A 25,213-nucleotide genomic window follows, 5' to 3' on the forward strand; every position below is an offset into this window, starting at 1 on the left:
CGCGCAGTCACTGGTCCCTGCGACAGACGCCTCCCTGGGGCCAAGGCCAGCTGGAGAACCAGGGCAACTGCTGGCGCACACGGGGGAGAAAAACACCCCGTTAGCTAGAGTCCCTGACACGGGGGAGGCTGGGCCAGCTCCCCTCCCCACACCAGGGTGCCCCAGATGAGCAAAGATGAGACTTGGTTCTTCCCAGGTTAAAAAAAAGATTTAAATTAATAAAAATCTGAGAAACCAACGGAAGAGGATGGGCCCCCCCAGCTGCAGGATGGCAGAGCTGGGTGGGGGAGGGTGCAGGGTGTGGGCACCGCCCGGCACATGTGGATCTCCTTGCGGGGCACAGGCTGGCGCTGCTCTGTCACGTGACAGTCCCTGTGCTGGCAAGTCCCCCCGGCGGCTCCTGGGTGCTCAGCTCTCGAACCACTTGCTCCTCTTTGCCCCGGGGGCGCTCTGGGTGCTGCCCATGATCTTCCGCTTGTACTGCTCCACCAGCTGGTCGAAGCGGGCCTCCGCCTGGCCCCCCGCCGACCTCTGCCTCTTCCCCGGTGCCTGCGAGGGACAGAGAGGGCGAGGCCTGGCTCAGTCCCGCTGCCTGCAGGGGAGCGCCAGCCTCCCGTACCGGGGGCAGAGGAGCCAGCGCCAGGGGCTGCAGATGTCGGGGCCACGTCCCCCGCCAGCTGCGGGAGGGTCAGTTCCTGCGCCCAGCTGAGGAGGTGCCCAGGGGGCAATGGGTGCCCCTTGAATGGAGAGTTTCTGCGCCCCCACCCTTGGGGAGTGGTGCATGGGGGGGAGGGGGGAGTCCCAGGGACAGGCCCAGAAGGGTTAGCCGGGTGGGGAGGAAGGAATCCTGCAGTGGTCCCCAGGAGCGTTGGGGATGTGGGGGGCAGAGGGCTGGAGCAGAGCAGGTGGGGCAAGGGGAGGGGGCTCCTGAGGTTTTGAGGAAGGAGGTTGGGTCCCTCGGTGATGGACGGGGCGCGCACTGCCCAAGGAACGGCCCGGCGGGCAGAGGAGGGTGGGCGCTGGGACAAGGGGTGGCAGGAGGGGGAGGTGGGCAGGGGGGCGTGTGCTGGGGGGTGATGTGCAGCAGGAGACGCAGCCAGGCCAAGGCACAACCTGGGCCAACCAGCGTCTCTCAGCACTCGCTGCGACGGGACGTGCTGGTGCCGGTGGGGAGGGGGCTCTGGGCGCCGCCCCCATGAGCCCCACATGGCACCCGGCCCAGCCGTTTGCGGGAATCCAACCTCAGCCAGACGCTTCCCCCCCACTCCTGCTGCCGCAGCCCCCCCAAGATGAACAGGACCGTGCACCCCGGGTCTGCCCGGCCCGAACCCCACTCACCTGTCTGGGCGCCACGCTCTGCTTCTCCTGCCGCCGCTGGCTGGCCTGGGCCTTCGGCTTCTTCGGCGCGGCTGGCTTGCCCCTGTCGCGCTTCCTGGGGTCAGAGCGGAGAGCGTGAGCGCCGGGGCGGGGACCAGAGCCGCACTGCGAGCGCTGGGCCCCCCCAGAGCCTGCTGTTCCCAGACCAGGGAGAGACAGACACCAACTCCCACACGCACCCCCACCCGTGCACCTTTCCCCCCACCCGCCCCCGCCCCTACCTGATCTTGGGCCCCCGGTGAGTCGGCAGCATCAGAACCTTCCTACGCTTCTTCCCATCCGGCAGCTCCACCTGCTCCACCTCCGCCTTGGTCTGGAACCCAGCCCAGGGGGTGCCAGGCCCCGGCCCCTCGGCGCCCCGTTTCCTGGGGTTCTGCTGCCCTTGGGTGCCTGCGGCATCTTTCTGCCCCTTAGGACCCTGCGTCCTGGGGCCCCTCGGGTCCTTCTGCCCCTGGGGACCTGGGACATCTCCCTGCCCCTTGGGGCCCCGCTTTCTGGGTTTCTTCTGCCCCTTGGGGCCCAGGGGCAGCTTCTGGGGCATCTCTGTAGACCCAGTCCCTCGGGGAGGTCCTTGCCCCCCTGCCGCTTGCTTCTGCCTCAACTTTTGCTGCACAAAACAGAAGGTCAGTGTCCCCTGCCGGCGCTCACGGGTCAGTCGGGGGATCCTGGCCCCAGCACTGCCAGGACCAGCTGCCAGGAGCCCCAAGGCCCCCCACCCCCGTGCACGGCTGGCTGCCAGCTGCCAACAATGCAGCAGGTACCGGTCACGCCAGGACGGATGAGCCAGTGCCCCGGGGGGGCTGCTCCCCACACCCTGACCCTGTGATGCCTGCCCTGACCCCGCACCCCTCAGCACACTCCCCCCACCACTGCCCTCCCCCGACCCCGTGACACCAGCCCTGCCCCTCCACCCACACTACCCTCCCCCCAACCTGGCCCCGTAATGCCAGCCCCCACCCTGCGCCCTCCAGCCAGCTACATTTCCAAGGCAGCATAGACCCTGCCTGGGCCCCCGCGGGTCAGGGAATGTGCCCCCAGTCCGACCGGGGAGGGTACGTGCAGGATCCCAGCTCGGGGGGAGGAGACATGACACCTACCAGGCTGCGCTGGGCCCGCTGCTCCTTGAGCTTCAGCTTCCTGCGGTCCTCCAGCGAGAACTCCACAATGGGTCGCTATGGGGCAGAGCGGGCAGATCAGAGCCCCAGGCCCAGAGCCAGCACCAGCCCGGTCATCGCACAGGGACAGGTACTGAGCAGGAAGTGCCCCCTGCCAGACACCCAGCACGGGCGCCTCACCGCCCCACAGCCAGCATGTTCCACCCCCACCCCACCGCGAGCGTGTCCCCCTCCAGCCAGGACCCCCCAACCACCCCGCCTGGCACCCAGTGTGAGCACCTCACCACCCCACACGTGGCGCATTCCACCCCAGTCCTGCTCAGCTCTCTGGGCAGCGAGGCCCCCGGCCCGCACTGCCGGGGCTCAGCTCTCTGGGCAGCGAGGCCCCCGGCCCGCACTGCCGGGGCTCAGCTCTCTGGGTGCAGGGAATCCAGCCCAAGCAGCCAGCCCACGCGGCACCCACCTTGTGCGGCCCGAAGAGGTGCGGGTTGTTGTTGGCGTGGCGCAGGGCGGCCAGCGCGTGCTCGTGCTTCTCGAACTCCACGAAGGCGTAGCCCAGAGACTGGCCCCGGCCCTTCCCTGCCGGGGCCGTCAGGTTCCGCATCACCCGACACTGCAGAGACATGAGAGATGCATCCGGGACCTGCTGGGAGCCCCCGCGGCACACAGCCCATCCCACAGGCCCCCCGCTAACGCCCCCCTGTATGGGCCCGCCAGCTGCCCTTTGGAGCTCCGATCTGACCTGGTCACCCTGGGGGGCTGAACGGATCAGGGGAGCCCCTCGCACTGGGACCCCTAGAGCAGCCCCACTCCAGCAGGCCCCCCAGGAGCCCCTCGGCGAACAGGAGGCTGGAGTTCGGAGCACGTCACTGCGTGGAACGCTCAGCCCAGCCGCAGCCCTGCAGCATGAGGGCCCCCGGGGGCTCCGCCGAACCTCGTCCACATGGGAAGGGACATGCAATGGTGTCACTTCCCGTGTTTGGACTCCAACTGCCACGTGCTCATTTCCCTTGTGCCGCCTCCACGGCCACCGACCCGCTCTCAACGTGCCGCGGCGACAGCTCTGCACCCAGGCCTTCGGCTCCCCCAGCACCGCTGCAGCGGGGTGCACCTGGCCTGGTCACCCCTCTGCTCCGGGGCGCCCGCCAGTATCAACGCTGCTGGTGGATGCACACGGGGTCTGTGCGTGGGCACCACGAGGCACGTGCCAAGCGGCTCAGACCGGCACGCGCAGCCCCCAAACCAATCGGTCCCTCGGCGTAAACCCCACCAGGGCCCCGCTCCAGTGCGGACGGACGAGGGCTGAGCTAGCAGCTAACTGCAGTTCCCCCAGCAAACACCTGGTGTCACCAGTGACCCGCCTGGCAGGGGCCGATAAGGGCAGTGTGGACAGACCCCTGCCCTGCCCCACCCCACTGCATGGAGCTGGCTCAGCCCCCCCGTACACCCCCAGCCAGATCTCCCATCCACCCCGGATAGCCTCCCAAACCAGATCCCCGCCCCCCCATAATTCCCCAGCTTAGGAGCCAGCCCAGCCGGCTGCCTCCAGCCACCTCCCCATCCCCATCCCCCCCAGCGGGGACTCACCTCCTTGATGCGCAGGCCCGGTCCCCCGCCGGCGGCACGCAGCAGAAGCTGCCGGAGCTGCTGGTCGTCCAGGGCCTTGGGCAGGTTGTGGACGCAGAGCCGCGTGCGTGACACGAAGATGTTCTGGTCCTTCAGCTTCTGGCGTTTCAGCTCCTCAAACTGGGAGGGGGCAGGAGCCGGGAGGGGGTTACGGCCCGGGCCCAGCACAGCGCCCCCCAGTGCAGCCACAGAGCCCGGCCCTCCCCTGCCAGGCGCTGCAGCCAGGGGACAGAGGGCCCTGGCACAATGGGCCGGGGAAGGGAGACCTGGGCTCCCTCCCACCCATGGCCGAGTGCCATCCGGGACGGCCCCAGGGACAGGCGGCGATGGCGTGAGCCATGCCACAGAGCCACCACGTGCCGTGGCCCAGCCAGGTCTGCCGCCCCCACGAGACTGCAGCGTTCTGCCTGCGAGACCCCGGTGGCCCAGTGCCCCAGCCCCATGCACAATGTGTGGGCCCCCGTGCCCTCCTGCCACCAGCCAGCACGCCAGGCAGCTCTCCTCCTGCGGGCACCCTGTGCCTTACTGACGCCAGCCCCACGCCCCAGCCCCATGCACGCTACGGGGGCCCCAAGCCCTCCTGATGCCAGCCCAGCGTGCCAGCCCCATGAACCTTGTGGGGGCCCTGTGCCCTCCTGCCGCCAGCCAGCATTCCAGGCGGCTCTCCTCCTGCGGGCACCCTGTGCCGTCCTGCTGCCAGGTGGCTCTTCCCAAGCAAAGCCTGTGCCTGCTGTATCTCCCCTGGGAGCAGGCAGCCTGCCCAGCGTAGGTCCCCGAGCCCACTGGCAAGGATGCCCCCGCCCACTCACCCGTGCTCTCTTGGTCATGTCAGTCGTGCTCACGCCCTCGGCGGCCTGGGTGCCGGCCCGGATCACTGCAAGGAGAGGGAGAGGCATTAGGGCTGTCCCAGGGACTGACCGGGGCCCCACGCTCAGCGCCCAGCGCCACCCCTGCCCCACAGCGAGGAATTACACGTGCTGACGGGGCCCACTGGGGGCGCCATGGAGAGAGAGGCAGCGGAGGTAGGGACGCAGACTCCTGCCAACTAGGAGCTGGGTGGCAACAAGGAGAAACTGGATCTTTTCTGCTCTCTGGCTTCTGAGGAGCAAAGATTCCGACCCCTATGAGATGCCCACTCTGCTTGGCGTGGGTCAGCCCTAGAGGACACAGGGAGCTGCTTAGCACCTTTTGAAATCGGAGAGGGGAACTCACTGGGGCGTGTGTGTTCCCTGTTTTCAACCTCGTCACTCCCTTTCCCTAGCTACTAATCCTCCAGTCAGTGTGTTACAGGGGCCGTCTTTGGCCTGGGGGAAGAGACTGGCTCTTTGGGCCTGGGAGGAAGCTGAATATTGCTGTGATGATTGGCAGAAGGGACCAACTATCACCTAGCCCAGCTCCCCGGAGGGGCAGACCGGCAGGAGGGCCCCGGGGGACTGTCTAGGATCCTGTGGTTGGACTGTTCTTGTGCTTGTTCCTGCGGGGTGAAATCTAATCACAGAACACGCTGAGAGTTGGGGCACTGGGCCTGGGTTCGGACAGTCTGCCCTGAGCTCAGCTCTTCCGGACTTGAGTCGCTCCAGACCGTGGGACAGCCAGTTCACCACAGCACTGCACGAACTGGCCCCGGCCAGCCAGGGCGCTGGGGGGATGGAGTACAGGGGCAGGCGTCCCCCGTGGGGTGCTGGGAGTGTTCACAATTGGGATGCAGGGTGCTAGGCTGGGGAGGAGGAGATGCAGCAGCAGGGTAGGAATGAGGAAGGGTCCCGGGGCCCTGCCACTAGGAGGCAGTAAAGAGGGTTTCCCAGGGAGGCGGGCAGCAGAGGAGGAGCTGCGGGGAGAAGGGACCTGTCTGGCATCTCCAGCGGGCAGCAATGCCCATCACCCCAGAGCCAGGGTAACTCACAGCCTTCCCGAGCCAGGTACAGGTTGCGGGTGCCCGTCGGCTTCTTCACCTTCTGGGCTCGCAGCTTCTGGGCCTCATCGCGGCTCACGGCCAGGTCCAGGTGCAGCTGGCGCCCGCCCAGCCGCAGTCCCCTGCCCTGCGAGGGAGCCAGACAGCGAATGAGATGCTGGGGACGTGGTAGCGTGGGGCATCCAGGCCCCAAGGCTGCCAGGGAGGAGGAGAGAAGTCTGTCTTCCTCCTCCCCCCCACGGAGGATGCACCAAGGGGCGTTCAGAGCCACGTGCACCCCTACGGATGATACGGGGGGTGGGTGGGGGCAGGGCTCTCCCCAATCCCAGCCATGTCAGATGTGGGCCCGCTGGAGTGCCAATGGTCTCTTGACTCCCCTGAGCCCCACTCACCTCACTGTCGTCCTGAGCAGCCTCAAGGCACTTCTGGGTGGCTTCCTGGGTGGTGAACTGGGCGAAGGCGCAGCCTGGAAAGAGACGAGAGGGTGAGATCCCGGCTGTGCGTGGACCAGGGCAGCCAGGAACCGGTGCCAGGCACAGCCTGTCCCACCAGCACCTCCATGGAGGGACCTACGGGTCCCACCCCCCGGCACTGCTGTAAGGATCAGGCCTTTGTCTGTAGCCATATTGTGAGGCCTAAAGCCTAAGGCCGCCCTCTGCAGCCAGATTAAAAGAGCAGCCGAACAGCAGCCATTAGCTGAGAAGCAGGAAGTCACATCCGCACATTCCATCTAAAACACATTAAAACAATGTAATATCCGGCTGGTAAGAAGGAGACCCCGTCCTAACGGCCCCCACTATCCCCAGATAAAGAAACAGATCTTAAGATGGTGAAAGAAAACTTAGCTGGATAGCGTCTGCCTGTCAAGAACTCACTTATCAATAGTTGTGGTTGTGAAACCCTCATTTCTTTATTGTTTTGTCATTATGGTCCCCACTTCCCTATCATTTATCTGTATGGTCTCTGTCTAGTTCTTTGATTGTTTCTGTCTGCTGAGTAATTAATTTTGCTAGGTGTAAATTAATTAAGGTGGTGGGATCGGATTGGTTAAAGAATTTTTGTTACACTATGTTAGGATTGGTTAGTAACATTTCAGTACAATGATTGGTCAAGGGACTGAAATTTGAGTCCTGCTTTACTCTTATAAACTGGGGTCCAAGAGGAAGTTCTTTGGAACCGACTCCAGGACATGGCCCCAAGATCAGAGCTGCCAGACCTCAACACCATGCCAACCACACGGTGCAGAAACTGGAGTCCCCCAGGCGGACCTGATCCTGACTGGCCATCAAGAAAAGTTCATCTGTCTTATTGGGAGTGGTGAGGACTGTATGCGTAGCGTGTGCCGACTGGTTTTGGTGATTGTTAATAAATAGCGGTTACGTAGGATAGTCCTGTGTAAGGCTCTTTCACTGGTGAAAAACCCTCTAAACCCGCAAAAGATTCAGCCCTGGAGTCCACATGGACAGTGGCGTCGCTAGGTGGAGCGAACAGGGGCAGCAGACCCGCTTGTACCTGCCGCCGGGGGGCCGGAGCGCGCACAAAGGCCCCCACCGCCGGGGGGCTGGAGCGCGCACAAAGGCCCCCACCGCCGGGGGGCCGGAGCGCTGTCGGGTGAGCAAAAATTTTAAAAGGTGCCTATACATTAAAAAGGCACCGCTTATGCCCAGAGGGGGAGCGGCCGCTCCCCCCGCTCCGCTACTGCACAGGGAAAGGGTGTTTGCCCGGAGCCCACGGAGGAGTGAAGTTAGGTGATTTTCGCCTGGAGCCTTAGGAACTGGGTATGGGTGGGTGCCCTTGAGCGTGTGAGTAACAGAATCTTGTGCGGGTAACATTGCGCACTCCCCTGCTTTCCAGCACGCGCCCCCTGGCAATGCGCACTCCCCTGCTCCCCATCCCCCAGACCTCCCCTGCCCCTCTCCCTGCATTGCACAGCCCCTGCCTCCCAGTACACACCTCCCCAGTCCCTCCCGCTGGCTCCCTGCCCGCCTGGGGCACACGGGAGGCCAGCAGGGGTGTGGCTGCAGTAGAGGCCTGAGGCCTGGGTGACGCCGAGCAGCAGCCCGGGCAGGGGCACTGCAGCAGCTAACCCCACCTACGCGCCTGGCTGGGGCCCTGGCAGCGACCGTGGGGGTGGGGTGGCTGTTCCCTGGGGCTGACTCCAGGCTACTTAATATTGCAGTAGGATCCGGGGCCCTGGCGGGGTCTCCTCTGGCCCAAGGCAGGTGTTACCTCTGGAATGCTCCGTGTCCGGGTGCAGGACGATGCGGACGTACTTGAGGTCCCCAAACCGCTCCAGCATCTCGCCCAGCTCCTCCTCCTCCGTGTCGAAGGCCAGGTTCCTGCCGGGTGCACCACGCCGTGAGGCCTCACCTCTGCCTGCGGCTCCCCCAGCAGGACCCAACGCCCACCACTGACCCGGCCGCCCACGTGGCCCCCAGTAGCCTCAGAGGAGATGGTGGCAGCCAACTGCACTGCACGCCCAGGCCCAGCCCTGCCCTCTGCCAGGGGCTCTCCAGGCAGGAGGTGTAAGCACCCCCCCACCCACAGACACCCCCTAAGAAGGAGAGAGGAGCCACTGACTGTTTCCAACAGCAGGGTGCGGGGGGGGGGGGGGGGAAGAGGAGGGTCCTGTGGCACAGCAGGGGGAGGGGAGGGTCCCGCAGCACATGGGATGTGTTGGAGGGGTCCCTCGGCTCAGAGAGGGGCGCAGTGGGCGGAGAGGAGTGTCCCGTGGCAGGGAGGGTCCCGCGGCAGGGATGGAGCCCAGGCAGGGTGGCAGGGTTAGCGTGCCCAGCCCCAGCGCAGGGAGGATGGCTGCAGAGCCCAAGTCTGATGGGCAGAGCACGGCTCACTCCACACTCCTGCCACAGGGCCAAGGAAACGCGATCGGGGCTGGAGAGAACAGCTACCATGGGGGAATGAGAGACGGCGTCAAGGCCACAATCCCGGCTGCTTCCTCTCCACAGGCAGGGAGCGGAGTGGGGGCGCCGTCTACACGCTATGGAGCAGGAAGTCTGCAGGGCAACTCCCATCAGCCAGCCCGGGGTAAAGCAGAGTGCTCTGGGGAGGCGGGTAGGACTCATGGTACCAGCTCAAGAGCAGGGGGAACTGTGGCAGGGTCATCCCGCCACGAGCTCCGGGCCAAGCACCCCACTATTCTCTGGGAAAGAGCACGCCACCAAAGCTAGCCAGTGCCCTCCCCATCTCCCCACTCTGGTATCCTCACACTTCTCAGCAGCAGACAGCTTCCCCTGCCTCTCAGAGGCCTGTGCGCCCCCTGGCCCAGAGCTCCGGCAGTCAGAGCACTCGTGGCAGGGATGGAGCCCAGGCAGTGTGGCAGGGTCACTAACGGTCACTGACGGTCACTAACCCACCTGACAAAGACAGTCCTCCCCTCGGCGACGTCGGACGGCCGCTTCGGGCCCTTCTTCCTCTTCCCTGCCACGTTGACATCTAGAACAAAGCCAGGCAGAGTCCTGGGCACAGGGCAGGGGACACCCGGGGCAGCTGCTTCTTCCCACCCCTACTGCAATCCCACCAGCCACGCAGTCACCGCCCGGAGCACACGATCGCCCCTGATGAGCTCAGCACCCAGGCCCCAGACTGGGCGGGGGACGGGCTGGGCTCTCCACCCCCCCTGCTAGTCGCTGGGGCGTGACAGCGCGGGAGGGTCCCAGCGAAACCTTCCCACTCACTAACGCAGCATCTCAGCCAGCGCTGCAGGCCGGGACAGGAAGCACTGGGCATGGCTGACCCAGCCCTTTCACCCCCCTGGGCTAGATGGGTCCCCTGGGCACAGCCTGTCGGGGGTGGGGGGGGACGACAGAGTTGTTAAAAGGGAAGGGCAAAGCGCCCTGTGCACTACCCCCTGGGTCACCCAGGGAGCCAGCAGCAGAACCAGGAACAGAACCCAGAGCCCCAGTCTGTGACCCAGGGACCCCTGGATGCCACCCGCAGAGGGCACAGGGGACCCACAGAATTTTACAGGGACCCCATGGCCAGATACAGGCACATTAAGTCCCCAAAGGGCGGCACACGAGGCCTGTGTCGAGAAAGGCGCTGGACGGGCTTCGGGGGGAGTTGTGCTCTGTGCGACACACAAGTGTCCCGGCTCTAGAACCCCTGGGATAATTTGATCTGACACGTGACCGCTGGTTCCCAATATTCCCGCCTGCTGCCGCTTGCCCCTCTCCTCTGGGCTGTTTCCGCTATCATCCTAGCGAAGAGCCATGAGGGACGCCGAACGCTGGGCTGTCCTGGTCCCTGGGGAGCAGATCTGGGAATGCTGCGAGTGGCCAGACCAGGAGCTGGGCACTTCAGGGAACTGGGGCTGCCTTTGGCTAAGCTGCAGAGGGACAGCGAGCCTAGCGGGGTGTGATGAAGCGGGACTGTTCTTAATGTTTCCTCTGAATAGTGTGGGGGTGCCTCAGTTTCCCCTAGGCAGTTCTTAAGTATCTAGGTGGTGGGGTAAGGGTGTATGATCATTGCAGAGCCCTAGAGGGAAGGTGTGTGCAGGGGTCTGGACACAGAGAACGGCCGACACCGTTTCCTGGCAACTGATGGCCTGGCACTTTCCCCCTGCAAGGTGAGAGCTAAAGGGTTGGAGAACAAAGGAATCCGGTGAGCTCCTGGCCCTGGAAAGGGACAAAGCCCAGAGGAGGAGGGGCTGGAGGGGGGTTTCAGTTTGGGGCTGGCTGGAGAGACGGAGTGAAGTGCAGGCGTGGTTGTCTGGCTCACTGCCCCCAAAATGGACCCAGCTGAGGGGTCCTGTTCTCTGCCCCTACAAGCTCTGTGTTAGACCATGTTCCTGTCGTCTAATAAACCTTCTGTTTTACTGGCTGGCTGAGAGTCACGTCTGACTGCGGAGTTGGGGGGCAGGACCCTCTGGCTTTCCCAGGACCCCGCCTGAGCGGACTCGTTGTGGGAAGCGCACGGAGGGGCAGAGGAGGCTGAATACTCCGAGGTCAGACCCAGGAAGGTGGAAGTTGTGTGTCCTGCAGACAGTCTGCTCACAGAGAGGAGACTTCCCCAGAGTCCTGACTGGCTTCATGGAGTTCCAGAGCATCGCCCAGGGACTCCGTGACACTCGGAGCTGACCCGCGGCAGGCACAGACGAGGCTCCTGCACACTAAGGTCAGGGGGAAGCGAGGCACCTCCCAGCCCTGGGTACCCCCAGGACACCTCATGGAGGCCAGTCCAGAGCCCTGCCTGCCCAGGGTCGCCCTCCAGGTTCCCAGTTCAACGCTGGCCAGGCTGCTCGAGGGACGGTGGCTCCCATGTAGCAGCTGCTCCGTGACCCACGTGACACCCCCCCAAGTCCAAGCTGGCTGGGACCCCACATCCCATTGCCCCCACGTGCGTGTTCCTGTCACTGCTACGATTCACTGCACAGAGGGTCCGGGCTCCTTGCACAACTGGGGCGATTCCTGGTGCGTGGGGTCAAGCCATGGGGCATGCACACAGGGCCCGGGCTGGCGTGCAGCCCACTCCCAGCGGGGGGGCAGCCCCCAGGGGACCCCAGCTCCTTTGTCCTCACCAGCAGCCAGGCTGGTTCCGAGCAAAGCGCCCCAATATGGTAACAGAACAAACCTTCATCGTCCTCCTCGGAGCCCACGGTGCTCTCGTCTGAGCCCTCGGGCTCTTCCCTCTCCGCCTCGCTCCCCTCCTCTGCAGCCTCGCCGGCCTCCTCCTCCTCGCTGCTGTCTGCAGGGGCGGCCGCTGTGCCCTTCCCGAGCCTGCAATAGCGAGAGCCAGGGGCTGAGCAGCCGGGAGAGCCGCCAGCCCAGCTGGGAAGGAGCAGAGCTGGGAGGGCAGGACATGCTGGCTGGGGAGCACAGCTGATGAACAGCCCCATACCGGGGGGGCCTGGGGTCCCAGAGGCCCAGCTGTTGCTAGCGCAGCATCCAGGATCCTACGACGTGCCAAACCCCCGAGCAAAGAACAGGGGCGAGGGACAAAAATGGAGGGGACACGACAACACCACAGGGAGAGCCCGGCCCAGCCATCGCCGTGGGAACCACGCCCGGCCCCACAGAGTCCAAGTGCCTCCATCAAAGAGTTTAAGGGGAGACGTGATGAGCGGAAGCCATCTTGGAGGAAAGAGTTAGAAGGCGCACGGGGGGGGGGGGGGGCGCAACCACAGCAAGTGAGCCCCCAGCAGCTCTGCAAACAACAGGGTCTGGAGTCAAGGGTGCAGCCTCACAGGAGCTGCCAACGGGGACGTGCCTACAGGGCCATAAAGCAGCCCTGGCTCCCAGAGCTGTGCTGCGCCGTGACACGCTGCCCGGGGGCCATGCCCTGGTCACACAGATGGCTGATGGGCCACATAGAGGTGTGGTGTCAGCGCTGATGAGGCTCCCCATGGAGACACCCCAAGATCCAGCCAGCCGCACCCTCTGCAGCCCAGGAACAGATCTGTCACTCACTCACCGTCCCAGCACCCGCGAGTTGGATGGCTCCTCTGATCCCAGCACTTCACCTTCCTCTTCGTCGTCCTCCTCGCTGGCGTTCTCGGAGCCTGAGTCCTGCTGTTGGGCTTGGCTGGGCTTCTCCTCCCTGACCCCTGAGGTGAGAATGGCCAAGGGAGATGAGGCAGTGTCATGCGGAAGGGGCAGCTCCCCCCTCCGGGTTTCGTTACACTCACTTCCCCCAGGATGGTCACAGAGACGCTGCGGCTAACAAATGCAGAGGAAGAGCCACGCGTGGCAGGGGAGAGAAATCCAGCCAGGAACAAGACGCTTCCTTCCCCGTGTCCCACAGCTGCACACACACTCAGGGACACAACACACCCTCCCACACACACAGGTGGCAGGGAAGGGTAACTGCCCTGTGGTACTGATGGGAAACTGAGGCAGGGTCACCCGGCAGCTGTGGCAGAGCCAGGAATAGACCCCAGCTCTCCTGAGCCCCAGGCCAGTGCTCTAACCACTGGGCACCCTCTTCCTGAGCCGCAGACCAGAACAGCCTGCAAGCCCTGGGTTCTGTCCAGAATGCCAGGCCAGCGTCATTCAGCTCACACGTGGTGTGGTACTGGTGAAGAGATGGGGTAGGGGAGGCCCAAGGCAGTGGGGTCAGCCAGGCGGGACAGCTCAGTGCCCCAGCTTTGGGCTCAGGAGCCTCAGGGGTGTTTCAGAGGTGATCAGGTGCACTGCTCCCTCTGAGTGTGGAGGCCCCGGGGGTCCAGAGCGAGTGGACTCCCTGAGGGGGCCCACGGTGAGACAGGCGTGGTGAAGACTCAGAGGTACGGTCCCAAAGGGCCTAACCCTGAAGAGAGTGCAACCTTCACAGAAGGCTGTCACACTGAAGCGGGTTCCTCCCAGGGACCGTATGGAGATGAGAGAGCCCGGGGCCTGAGAGTCCATGACAGTAACCAACCAGCCAGCATCCCACAGCCATGTCATGCAGCAGGGAGTTCCACATGCCTGTGAAAAGCAGCCGCCCTGAGAGCGGCCCATCCCAGCGCTCCCTCCCAGCCAGGGCAGCTGTGCTGCCAACACCCCGACAGCCGCAGGTCACTCACCGGAGGGAGGTCCTGCCTGCGTAGCTCGGTACTTATCCTTGGCCACCGCCCAGTCCACGGCCACCGTGCGCCCTGCAAGAGACAAGGAGAGCTGCCAGGAGAGCCAGGCCCCAGCTCGCTGGGTGAGCGGCGCTGAGACGGGCTAACCCAGCCAGAGGGTTACACTGGGGGGCAGTAGAGCTGAGCCCAGGGGATGGTGCCAGGAGGAGCCTTCGGTAGTCGCCCGCCGGAGCCAAGCGCAGGACGTGCCCACTGAACCGAGCTGCAGCTCCAGGGCAGAGGAGCGGTTTGGCAGTTCCACAGAGCCGCTGCCTTGGCTTTCCTTCAGGGCTGATGACAGCTGGGCTCTGATGAACCCCGGGAGGCCAGCACAAGACTCTGCAGTGGGACAAACCGCGGGTGCCTTTCCCAGAACCCCAACGCCGCAGGTGATCTCTGGAGGTGCCTGGTGCCCAGGTCTTGCACAGCGGGGCAGGCCGGGGACAAGGGGGTGCTCACCTTTGATCTCCTTCATGTTCATCCCTTTCAGGGCCTTCCCCGCTTGCAGGATGTTCTTGAACTGAACGAAGGCAAAGCCCCGCATCTTCCCGTCTGCAAGAGACCAAGGGGATTGGTCCTGCTTTGAGTAGGGGGTTGGACTAGATGACCTCCTGAGGTCCCTTCCAGCCCTGATATTCTATGATTCTGAGGCTCAGAGTGCACTAGGCCCAGGAGGGCGGGGAACCCAGGGCTCAGCTATCCCCTCCAGAACCTGCTCAGGGGCTGCCCCAGAAGCTCGGTCTACTCCAAGACTAAACCCCAGGGGTGCTGGGAGGGCACGGACAGAGTCCAGCCTAGCAGCCCCCAACCTGGCATGCCCCAGCCCCCCTCCCCCCTATTCCTGCTTCTTGTTTAGCATGTGCAAGGATCCTGTGGTAGAAACACTGCTGCTTGGGACACAGACACAAGCCCCGGGGAACAGCCCTCACCAAGCCGTGGATGACACAGGAGCTAACAAGAAGGCAGCGCGGTCAAGCAGCCAGGCTGCTGCGCTGGGAATCCGAGAGCTGGGGTCTCTTCCTGCTACCTTGCAGTGCCCTGGAGCGAGGCGCTCCCCATCTGTAACATGGGGGTCTCACTTGGAGAGGGCTTTACCAACAGGCCTGGCATCTAAGATACCAATGGCAGGGATGATCACATGCTGGCTCTGACATTTGGCACCCAAACGAGCGACCTGAGCCCCCAGTGGCCCCCAGCAAAGGCAGCTTGGCCGATGGCTCTGACTTTCCCCACGTGGAGCACATAGGCTCCCCTGTCGCTGGCAGCCGGCTAAGCCCTACCTGCTTTCCTGGGAATGTTAACCTCCAGCACAGCTCCAAAGGGAGAGAACAGAGCCTTCAGGTCATCATCTGAGCACTGGGGAGAACAAGGAGGGGTCAGACCGATGAGGAAGCAGGAGCAACGCAGCTGGAGGCCTCACCCCAAACACAGGCAGCTGGGCTGAGTGAGGAGGGTTAAAAGCCTCCTCCTGCCAGGTAAATAAAACTTCTGAGCTCACCATGAACAGAGGCCAGTGTAGTGCTCTGCTCTGCCAACTTTGAGCCTCACTCCATGGGGTGATGGGCTGGGAGGGCCAAGCAGCACTGTGGGCAGCCCCCTAGGAAGGGACAGTGCCCTTAGTGCCCACTGGGGGTGTGACAAAGTGAGACTGTTCTTAATGTTTCCTCTGAATATTGTAGGGGTGCCTCAGTTTCCCCTAGGCATTTCTTAAGTCTCTAGGGGGTGGGATAAGGGGGTGTAATTGTCGCAGAGTAAAGGGCCAGTGTACATAAATGGCTGACACTCTGTCTCCTGGCAACTGATGGCCTGGGCCCTTCCGCCCTCCAAGGTGAGAGCTAAAGGGCTGGAGTACAAAGAAATGAGGTGCCCTCCTGGCCAGGGACAGGGACAAAGCCTGGAGGGGGTGGAGGGTGAGTCAGTTTGGGGCTGGCTGGAGATGTGGAGTGACGTGCAGACGTGGTTGTCTTGCCCACTGTCCCCCAAAATGGAACCGGCTGAAGGGTCCTATTCTCTGTACCTACAAGCTCTGTGTTAGACCGTGTTCCTGTCATCTAATAAACCTCCATTTTACTGGCTGGCTGAGAGTCACGTCTGACTGCGGAACTGTGGGGCAGGACCCTCTGGCTTCCCCAGGAGCCCGCCTGAGCGGACTCGTTGTGGGAAGCGCACGGAGGGGCAGAGGAGGCTGAATGCTCCGAGCTCAGACCCAGGAAGGTGGAAGCCGTGTGAGCTGTGTGTCCTGCAGACAGGCTGCTCACAGAAAGGAGACTTCCCCAGAGTCCCGCCTGGCTTCATGGGGAGCAGTTCCAGAGCATCGCCCAGGGACTCCGTGACACCCAGCCCCACGGGCAGAGCCAGGCCCGGCCATCACCGTGGGAACCACGCCCGGCCTCCATCAAAGAGTTTAAGGGGAGACGTGATGAGCGGAAACCATCTTGGAGGAAAGAGTAAGAAGGAGCACGGGGGGGGGCGGAGGGGGGCAACCACAGCAAGCGAGCCCCCAGCAGCTCTGCAAACAACAGGGTCTGGAGTCAAGGGTGCAGCCTCACAGGAGCTGCCAACGGGGACGTGCCTACAGGGCCATAAAGCAGCCCTGGCTCCCAGAGCTGTGCTGCGCCGTGACACGCTGCCCGGGGGCCATGCCCTGGTCACACAGGTGGCTGATGGGCCACATAGAGGTGTGGTGTCAGTGCTGATGAGGCTCTCCATGGAGACACTCCAAGATCCAGCCACACTGGAAGCCTGCAGACACGCTGCTCACAGAGAGGAGACTTCCCCAGAATCCTGCCTGGCTTCGTAGGGAGCAGTTCCAGGGCATCGCCCGGGGACTCCGTGACAGGGATTATCCATGAACGGCTCGGCTGGGCTCTGAAGCCAGTTCCACCCCACGCCAGTAGAAAGGCAGCGACAGTGCCAGGTTATAAACCCCAGAACCCTCCAGAAGCAACTCCCAGCACGTGCTACCTCCCGCCTCATTTCATTGCTCTGCTGTAGCTATGTGCCAGACACAGACAGCGTTAGAGAAGCCGCATGTCCGAGCCCTGGGCTGCGATCTCGCCTCGCAGAGTCCCCTGGCATGCTGTAGAGCCAGTGACCCTGCTCACTGCTCCTACCTTAAAGCTCAGGTTGCGGATGATCAGCCTGGCTTTCTTGGGGGCCCCTTTCGGCTTTTTCGGCTTCTGCTCTTCTGGAGGGATCTCCGAGGCGTCTAATGAACAGAGAGCAGAGCAAGTGAGCACAGTAGTGCAGGACCTGCCTGCTACGGGGCTGCGTTCTCACGCAGCTTTCTTCAATCACGTGTATCTGCAGACACGAGTTACAGAACCCAGGGCAGTCTCTGGACGTAGCAGGGGGAGAACCCTGTGCCCTGACCAACATCCACCCCACTCTTCCCCCCAGCCTAGGGGCCCTGGACAACCCAGCCACAAACCAGTCAGGGATCACAACAAATGACACAGCAACCATGGGATGAGGGGTTTCTTCCCCAGCTGCCCTAGGACACTCAGGCCGCCCTTGGCTGGCCTGAACGCCGTGGGAGGTGGGGAGGAGCTCTCGGCAGACAGGTGCCCACATCACAAAGGACACCAGCACAAGGGGGACTAACTGGCCCGGTGTGGGGGCTGAGCTCCGTCCCCCTCCAGGGCAGAGCTGAGACACATAGTGTGGGGGGCTTGCACAGACACCGCCAGCAGCGCCCCCACACCGTGGGCAGAGAGAAGAGTCCGTCTCCAGCACCGTGGAGCCAGCACCCAGGCCAACAGGTGCCAAGCTCCCAGACAGCAGTTTGCTTTGCAACGCCAGGGTCCGCGCTGCCATCACAACGACAGAGCCAGGCTGTTCCCGACTCACCTGGCTGCCGCTTCTTCTTCTCTCTCAGCTTCTTTTTCGCAACATCCACCTTGATCTCATGGCCCTCGAAGGTGGTGACCTCCCTGAGGGCTCGCTGGGCATCCTCCAGCAGGGAGAACGTGACGTAGCCAAACCCACGGCAGGTCTCACTGCCTGCAAGAGAAGAGCAGCGTGACCGGCACCCGACCAGGCTCTGCCAAGGGCCCCTGGGGGCGGGCGGGGGGCTCTGCGTGTTCTAGGGCACCAGGCTTCGCAGAGGGGAGACCCCTTAGCAGGAAAGCTGCTGAAAGCCCTTTTCTGCTAGGACGTGTCCAAGCTTCTTCCTGAACCCCCCAGCCCTGACCCTTAGGGCTGGCCATGGCATGCTGCCTAGCGGCCACAGAGGAACAAGAGGGAAGGCATGGGGTGTGGGGGCTGGGACAGGGTCTCCCCAGGGCCAAGGATCCACTCCCCTCCCCGCCTGAAACAACTCCTGGAGACTCCAGGTGAGGAGATCCAGAGACTCGCCTTCTCCCCCCCTCCCCTGAGATCTTCCAGGTGCAGCCCCCTGCACCCCCCGCAACTCCAGGCCTCCCCCGCCCGCCCCCCCAGGCCAGGTTTCCCACTTCCCCATCAGGAGAACTGGGCTCTTTCCCTGCCACAACTGGGGGCCCCAAGACGCAGTCCCCTGCCTTGCTCCCTGGGGACCCCAGCTCTCCCTGCCCCGAGCTCAGCCTGTTCCCTCACCCATCCCACCCCCAGGAGGCACATGTCTCCTCCTTCCCCCCAGCCCGCTCCCCCCCTCCCCCCAGCCCTCAAACCATAGCTCCAGCTGCCCCCCCCCGCTCCTCCAGGCCCCCCTCCCCATGACTCCCCCCCCATCCAGACTCCCCCGCCCCCTCCCTCCCTGCTCCTGCTCCTGCTCCTCCCTCCCGCTCCTCCAGACCCCTCCCTGCCATGGCTGCTGCCCCCTCCGGACTCCCCCCCCGCCCCATGGCTCCTCCTCCCCCCCCCGCTCCTCCAGGCCCCCCCCATGGCTCCTGCTCCCCCCCCGCTCCTCCAGGCCCCCCCCATGGCTCCTGCTCCCCCCCCCGCTCCTCCAGGCCCCCCCCATAGCTCCTGCTCCCCCCCCCCACTCCGCCAGGCCCCCCCCATAGCTCCTGCTCCCCCCCCCACTCCTCCAGGCCCCCCCCATAGCTCCTGCTCCCCCCCGCTCCTCCAAGCCCCCCCCATAGCTCCTGCTCCCCCCCCCGCTCCTCCAGCACCCCCATGGTTCCTGCTCCCCACCCCCCCACTCCAGGCCCCCCCGCGCCTGCCCCATGGCTCCTTCCCCCCCCGATCCAGGCCCCCCCGCGCCTGCCCCATGGCTCCTGCCCCCCCCGGATCCAGGCTCCCCCGCGCCTGCCCCATGGCTCCTGCCCCCCCCCCGATCCAGGCCCCCCCGCGCCTGCCCCATGGCTCCTGCCCCCCCCCGATCCAGGCCCCCCCGCGCCTGCCCCATGGCTCCTGCCCCCCCCCGATCCAGGCTCCCCCGCGCCTGCCCCATGGCTCCTGCCCCCCCCGCCCCACCTTTGTGGGTCACGACGAAGCAGCGCTTGAGCGGGCCGAGCTGGCCGAAGAGCTGCTCCAGGCCGGGGCCGCGGGCCGAGGCGGGCAGGCCGCGCACCAGCAGGGTCAGGCCGGCCATGGCCCGGGCTCCGCGCCGCTCAGCGCCCGCCCCGCACGCGCCGCCCGCTGGGCGCCGCCATCTTGGCCGAGTCCGGCCCGACACGGCTCCGGCCGGGAACGCGGGGCCGCCGCGGGGTTCCGGGCCGGGGGCGGGGGCGGGGGCGGGGCCCGGGGAGGGGCGGGGCAGCGCTGCCTTTCGGAGTGTGAATTTACTGGTGAACTTTGACCCTGATCTCCCATAGCGGGGGGGGGCTTCCCTGAAGGGCCCCAAATCAGGATGGACCCAAAATACTCCCCCCAGCCCCCCATTAATTAATGGTAACGATCTCGTGGCTTTAAAGCCCATCGAGGGGACCCCTGGGCGTGCAGGAGGGGCTGGGGACCCCTGGACACGGGGCCGGGGGGGCGCAGGAGGGGGGCTGGGGCTGGGGACCCCTGGACACGGGGCCGGGGGGGCGCAGGAGGGGGGCTGGGACTGGGGACCCCTGGACACGGGGGGGTGAGGGGGCTGGGGGCCCCTGGGCACGGGACCAGGAGGGCGCAGGAGGGGGGCTGGGACTGGGGACCCCTGGACACGGGGGGGTGAGGGGGCTGGGAACCCATGGGCCGGGGGCGCGGGAGGGGGGCTGGGGCTGCGGCTGGGGACCCCTGGGCACAGGGGGTGTGTGAGGGGGCTGGGGACCCCTGGGCACGGGGGGGTGAGGGGGCTGGGGACCAATGGGCACAGGGCCAGGGGCGCGGGAGGGGGTGAGGGGGCTGGGGACCCCTGGCACCAGGGGGCGCGGGAGGGGGGCTGGGGACCCTTGGGCACGGGGCCGGGGGGGCGCAGGAGGGGGGCTGGGGCTGGGGACCCCTGGGCACGGGGTGTGTGGGGGGGGCTGGGGATCCCTGGACACGGGGCCGGGGGCACGGGAGGGGGGCTGGGGCTGGGGACCCCTGGGCACGGGGGGGTGAGCGGGCTGGGGGCCCCTGGGCATGGGACCAGGAGGGAGGCTGGGACTGGGGACCCCTGGACACGGGGCCAGGGGGGCGCAGGAGGGGGGCTGGGGACCCCTGGGCACGGGGGGGTGAGGGGGCTGGGGACCCCTGGGCACGGGGCCAGGGGTGCGGGAGGGGGTGAGGGGGCTGGGGCCCAGGCCAGCAGCAGCGGGTGGAGCGGAAAGGGGCAGGGCTGGGAGAAGACCCCCAGGGGATGTGAACAGCCCCCTGGCTGGGGAGAGAGGGCCGTCATGTCCAGGTGTTTGCAGGACTGGGGCTCTGCCGGGTGCTGCCCTCCCCACCCCCTTTGCCAAGGTGCTGGCTGAGCTGGGATTTATACAATGCGGCCTCTAATTTGGAGTGACTCCAGTTTGGGGGCCGACCGGGAGACCCCCAGAGCCTGATTTTGACAGGCCAAGAACACACACGTTCCCAGGGATGTCAGCTGGAAACCAGGCCCCCGGTGCCTGAAGTGAGGCCCCCACACCTCAAAGCGCCCAGCGTGCAGGCCCGATATGAGACCCTCGCTCCAGCCTGATCTCCCGCCCCGGCCCCCGGCTGAGCGCCTAGCTCGGGCTGCCCTGGATGGGGAAGCTGCTGCTGCCCCCCAAGCTTGTGCATGTTCTCTCCGGGACCCCGAGGAAGCACCACTCCATGGCAGTGCCCGGTTCCAGGGTGGGAGGACGGGTCCTCTCCTTTCAGCGTCTCCCCTGTCGCCCTGGGGACAAAGTGGCTCCTGATCCAATGGCCCGTGTTGTCCCTTGGCTTCTTTTTCCAGCTTGTCAGCCCCAAACCCATAGCTGGCAAGAGCCGGAACATGGGCTTTGTCTTCTGTCCTTGCGAGGGGGCAGCAGGCTCCTTTGGGGGTTCTGTTTTTTGGAGGCGGTTTTTGTCCTAGGGTTCCCAGCGGGCCTGGAGGGCCAGATCTGCCAGGGTCACAGGCTCTGCCTGCTCCCGTGATGTGGCCCAGGACACATGCAGCTCCCGGGCTGGGGCCCCTCGTGGAAGGGCTGGGGCTGCGCAGGGGGTGGTGTTGGCCGAGCCCCTGATCTCTACCTCCCCGCTGGGGACAAGGCTTGGAGACCCTGGGAGCAGAGACCCGCTGCCCAGACCTGCCGGCCGCAGAAAGCGGAGCTGCCCTGTCTGGACGGAGGAAGGGTGCTCCCCTGGTCGCTGAAGGCAATGGCTGCTGTGCCCGGTAGAGGGCAGCACGGCCCCAGCCAGGGGTGTGCAGCTGTAGGAGTGAGCAGAGCACCCATAGCCCTTTGCACCCTGGAAGCAGCTAGCGCCCCCCTGGCCTCTCGGCACCAACCCAGGCAAATCCCAGCCCCAGATGTAGAGTCCTGACCCAGCGCACGGTGGCCAGTTGGAATGGGGCGATCCCGGGCCAGCCCAGGGTTCATCCACCCGCCAGGGGTCAGAGGGGGGAAAGAACTGGCCTCAGCCTGAGGGACCCCTTCCTCGGCCTCTCTTGCGGGCCAGTGGATGTGACACCTGCTGAGCTGAGACCCAGCAAACTCGTTGCCCTGAAGCATCATTGGGTTGGAAGGGAAACCAAAGTCCCCACCCCGACCCTGATGGCAGAAAGTCCCAGCAGCTCCGGGGCCTTGGCACTGGGACAGAGCCAGCTCCCAGCAGGGCATCCTGGCCCCGGGTGAGTTTGTGGAGCTCGTGGGCACGGGATGAGAGGCTCGTACACCTGCCTCCCCGCCCCTCCCAGGGGAGGCCTGTCACGGAGTCCCTGGGCGATGCTCTGGAACTGCTCCCCATGAAGCCAGTCAGGACTCTGGGGCAGTCGCCTTTCCGTGAGCAGCCTGTCTGCAGGACACACAGCTCACACAGCTTCCACCTTCCTGGGTCTGACCTCGGAGCATTCAGCATCCTCTGCCCCTCCGTGTGCTTCCCACAGCGAGTCCGCCCAGGCGGGGCTCCTGGGGAAGCCAGAGGGTCCTGCCCCCCAACTTCGCAGACAGACGTGACTCTCAGCCAGCCAGTAAAACAGAAGGTTTATTAGATGACAGGAACATGGTCTAAAACAGAGCTTGCAGGTGCAGAGAACAAGACCCCTCAGCTGGGTCCATTCTGGGGGGCAGTGAGCCAGACAACCACGTCTGCCCTTCACTCCATGTCCCAGCCAGCCCCAAACTGAAACTCCCTCCAGCCCCTCCTCCTCTGGGCTTTGTTCCTTTCCCGGGCCAGGAGGTCACCTGATTCCTTTGTTCTCCAACCCTTTAGCTCTCACCTTGCAGGGGGGAAGGGCCAGGCCATCAGTGGCCAGGAAACAGGGTGTCGGCCATTCTCTGTGTCCAGACTCCTGCACACACCTGCCCTCTAGGGCTCTGCAATGATCATACACCCTTATCGCACCACCTAGATACTTAAGAACTGCCTAGGGGAAACTGAGGCACCCCCACACTATTCAGAGGAAACATTAAGAACAGTCCCACTTCGTCACATCTCTCCCCCCTTCGAGATCGAACTGAGCGGGGTCACTTTAGCTGGTGACCTGGGGAAGTTCGAAGCCACCAACGTTCCCATGGATGCCCCAGCATCTCTCCCATTCCTTGGTAGGAGTTACACCAGGCCCTTCCAGTGTCACGCACTCCCTTAGGTCGGGGGTGGTCGATAGCACTCGCAGGCCGCATGTGGGAAGGTTTATGTGGCCCGTGCCCTTTGGCCACCCCAAAACCCCAGGGGGTCAAACTGGGATTGGGTCTTCTCCCCAACAAGCTGGCCAAACACAGCCACTTGGTTATAGGACTGTTTAACTTTCTTAACAGCTTTCCCTCCATCTGAGACCTTCTCAAAGCTCTCCACACTGGGTCTTTCAACAGGACAGTCAGTGGATCCATTCACAACAGAAAATTTCTGGCTGTTAGGAACTGAAACTTTCTTGATTAAATCACTTTCACACCCTTCAGTGGCAGTAAACTGCTTGCAAAGACTCCATGAGGATTCCTTTCCCTAGGGCTTTTCTATGCAACAATTCACCCCTCACAGAAATTCTGCCCTTACCCTCTTCACCTAGGGCTTGCTCTAGAGGAACACTTTCCTGAGCAACAACAGACTCTTTCTGGGTCTCCCTTACATCCAGAATCACCTCTGGCCCATCCGGCGGATTCCTACACAATCCCCTTTCAGGCAAACTGACAGACTTCCTAGAGAAAAGGTCAGAAGCATTCTCCTTCCCTTTGCAACACACAAGTTCAGGAATCTTTTCCTTCTTGCCACAGATTTCCACACCCTCAGTAGATAAGACAATCACATCACCTTCCTGCTCTCCTTGTGCCGTGGCTAGGATCTCACCCTGATTAGACAGAGTTGCGACACCCTTTCCCAGCCACACACTAGCAACAGGCAAAATACAAGCACCAGAATTGTCTGGTCTCTGGGATTTTACATAGACCCTAACTGGATGCAACCTAGTTACAGGGCCATTCTCCCGAGCAGACACAAACTTAGGACCCTTCCCTTCCTGGGCTTTAGCTGAATCCAGAACCAACTCTGAGACAACGGCACGACCCTCAACCGTCACAGGCTGAAAGGCCCCTTCTGTCTGCTCCACAGACAAAGAAACACCGGACACACTTTCTCCTTTCCCAGACACCCAGCTTGGGATCTCATTCCCCTTGTCCCAGCACACAAGGCTGGTCACAGACAACTGCTTGGAGATCAGGGTAGCTCTCTCCACAGGCAAGTCAATACCCCTGACAGACACAGGCACATTTCCTTCCCTGTCACAATTCTCCACCCAGCTAACAGGTAAGGTCCAGAGACACTCATCTTCCACTCTCCTCGCCTTCCCACGATGCTGACTAGACACAGCCATCAGCTCACAAGGCTGCCTAGGCTCATCCCCCCACTCAGCTGGGGTCTTATCTTCCCCCTTGCTCAGCACTGCCCTTGCTGTCCCAGTGGGGGTAGGCAGCGAGCTCGCTGCTTTCCTCACAGCATCAGAGCCAGCGTGAGCCCCTTCTCCAGTGTGCAAGGGGGCAGGGAGCATCTCTCTGTCCCACCCAGCCCCAGGGGTCTGGTTACAGGCAGGCAGGTAGCCTGAGCCTAGCCGCTCCTCCCCCATGCCAGCCAGGTCATCTGCATTTTTACTGACCATTCCCCTCTCCACCGATTGGTTCCCTGGATTCAAATTCAAACCCTTGGCCGTTACAGGAGCAGGGCCTGGATCCTGTCCCAAAGAGACACAGTCACCCCACAACAGGGTCTCACAGCCAATATCCCGGAGAACCCCAACAACCAGCCAGCCTGACCCCTCCTGGGTCTGCACAGGGATCTGGGCCATAGGCAGGGCGAGGGGCTTCGTCCCTGTAACCCTCATCCAGCTCACACAGCCCCTCAGCCTCTGGGGCTGCACCACCCAGGGCCTGACAACAGTTCTCTCTGTCCCTGGATCTCGCCACCCCAGGAATGTCTCCCCATTGACCATCACCTTCTGCTCCCACTGGAGGTCCGAGGGGCCTGGCCCAAGGAAACTCCACACAGACATATAGGTTGGGACCAGGAGTGGGAGCCTGTCCACCTCCCCACCCATCTGGATGACGGAGTCTACGGCCTTGGGACCCAGCAAAGGAGCTAGACACCGGGGCTTTTCCGCAGGGTCTCCCTGGTTCAAATCTCCAGCCTGCTCAAAGGCAGTGAGGTGGGCATCCACATCCCCCCCCCCCCTTAACCAGGGGCAGCAATTTAGTCTCAAGGTTCCCTGCGGAACTGGCCCCCCGGGGTCTATCCCCACTCACCCCGGGGAGGTCCCCTAGGCCTCTCCGCTCCCCCACCGCCAGTTCATGCTGCTGCTGCTTCTGCAGCTCTTTCTCGGGCTCTCGCTGTCTCTCACAGTCCTCTTGCTCTCTCGGACTCAGCTCCAATCCCGTCCGTCTCCGATCCCCCGATGGGGAACCCGATCGTGAAGACCCCCGTCTGGTCGGGGACAGGAGTCTTGGCGATGCCTGGCTCCCACTCCAGCTGCTCCCAGATCCTGCTATAGCCCCAGTTGGGGTCAGGAATCTGTCCCTCAGAGCGGTCATCCTCCTCCAGCTGCACGATGAACTGTGCCTTGGTGAACTTTCCAATGCTCAACCCTCTCTTTCTGCACAGGGTTACAATGTCCTTCTTAAGGAGACGGTGACAGGCCGTCACTCT

General features: G+C 64.0%; 1 protein-coding gene across 2 annotated transcripts; it reads right to left on the reverse strand.

Moving 5' to 3' along the window:
- Nucleotides 1-254: 254 nt before the first annotated feature.
- RBM28 (RNA binding motif protein 28) lies at nucleotides 255-19,125 on the reverse strand. Of its 2 annotated transcripts, XM_074942786.1 has the most exons (19): nucleotides 18,986-19,125; nucleotides 17,438-17,590; nucleotides 16,702-16,796; nucleotides 14,869-14,944; nucleotides 14,048-14,140; nucleotides 13,550-13,621; nucleotides 12,460-12,592; nucleotides 11,620-11,765; nucleotides 9,405-9,483; nucleotides 8,260-8,369; nucleotides 6,423-6,496; nucleotides 6,022-6,157; nucleotides 4,928-4,992; nucleotides 4,080-4,238; nucleotides 2,956-3,105; nucleotides 2,475-2,549; nucleotides 1,599-1,984; nucleotides 1,339-1,432; nucleotides 263-549 (listed from the first exon to the last, which is right to left on the reverse strand). In XM_074942786.1, exons 1-19 carry the CDS (start codon nucleotides 19,101-19,103, stop codon nucleotides 409-411), a joined length of 2,355 nt encoding a protein of 784 aa, XP_074798887.1. In that variant the 5' UTR covers nucleotides 19,104-19,125; the 3' UTR covers nucleotides 263-408. The 2 variants fall into 2 exon arrangements, with proteins under 2 accessions (XP_074798888.1, XP_074798887.1); XM_074942787.1 differs by lacking the exon at nucleotides 1,599-1,984 and having other exon boundaries at nucleotides 255-549.
- Between the last annotated feature and the right edge of the window lie 6,088 nt (nucleotides 19,126-25,213).

Source organism: Natator depressus, chromosome 1, assembly GCF_965152275.1.
Source record: "Natator depressus isolate rNatDep1 chromosome 1, rNatDep2.hap1, whole genome shotgun sequence".
Lineage (NCBI taxonomy): Eukaryota > Metazoa > Chordata > Testudines > Cheloniidae > Natator > Natator depressus.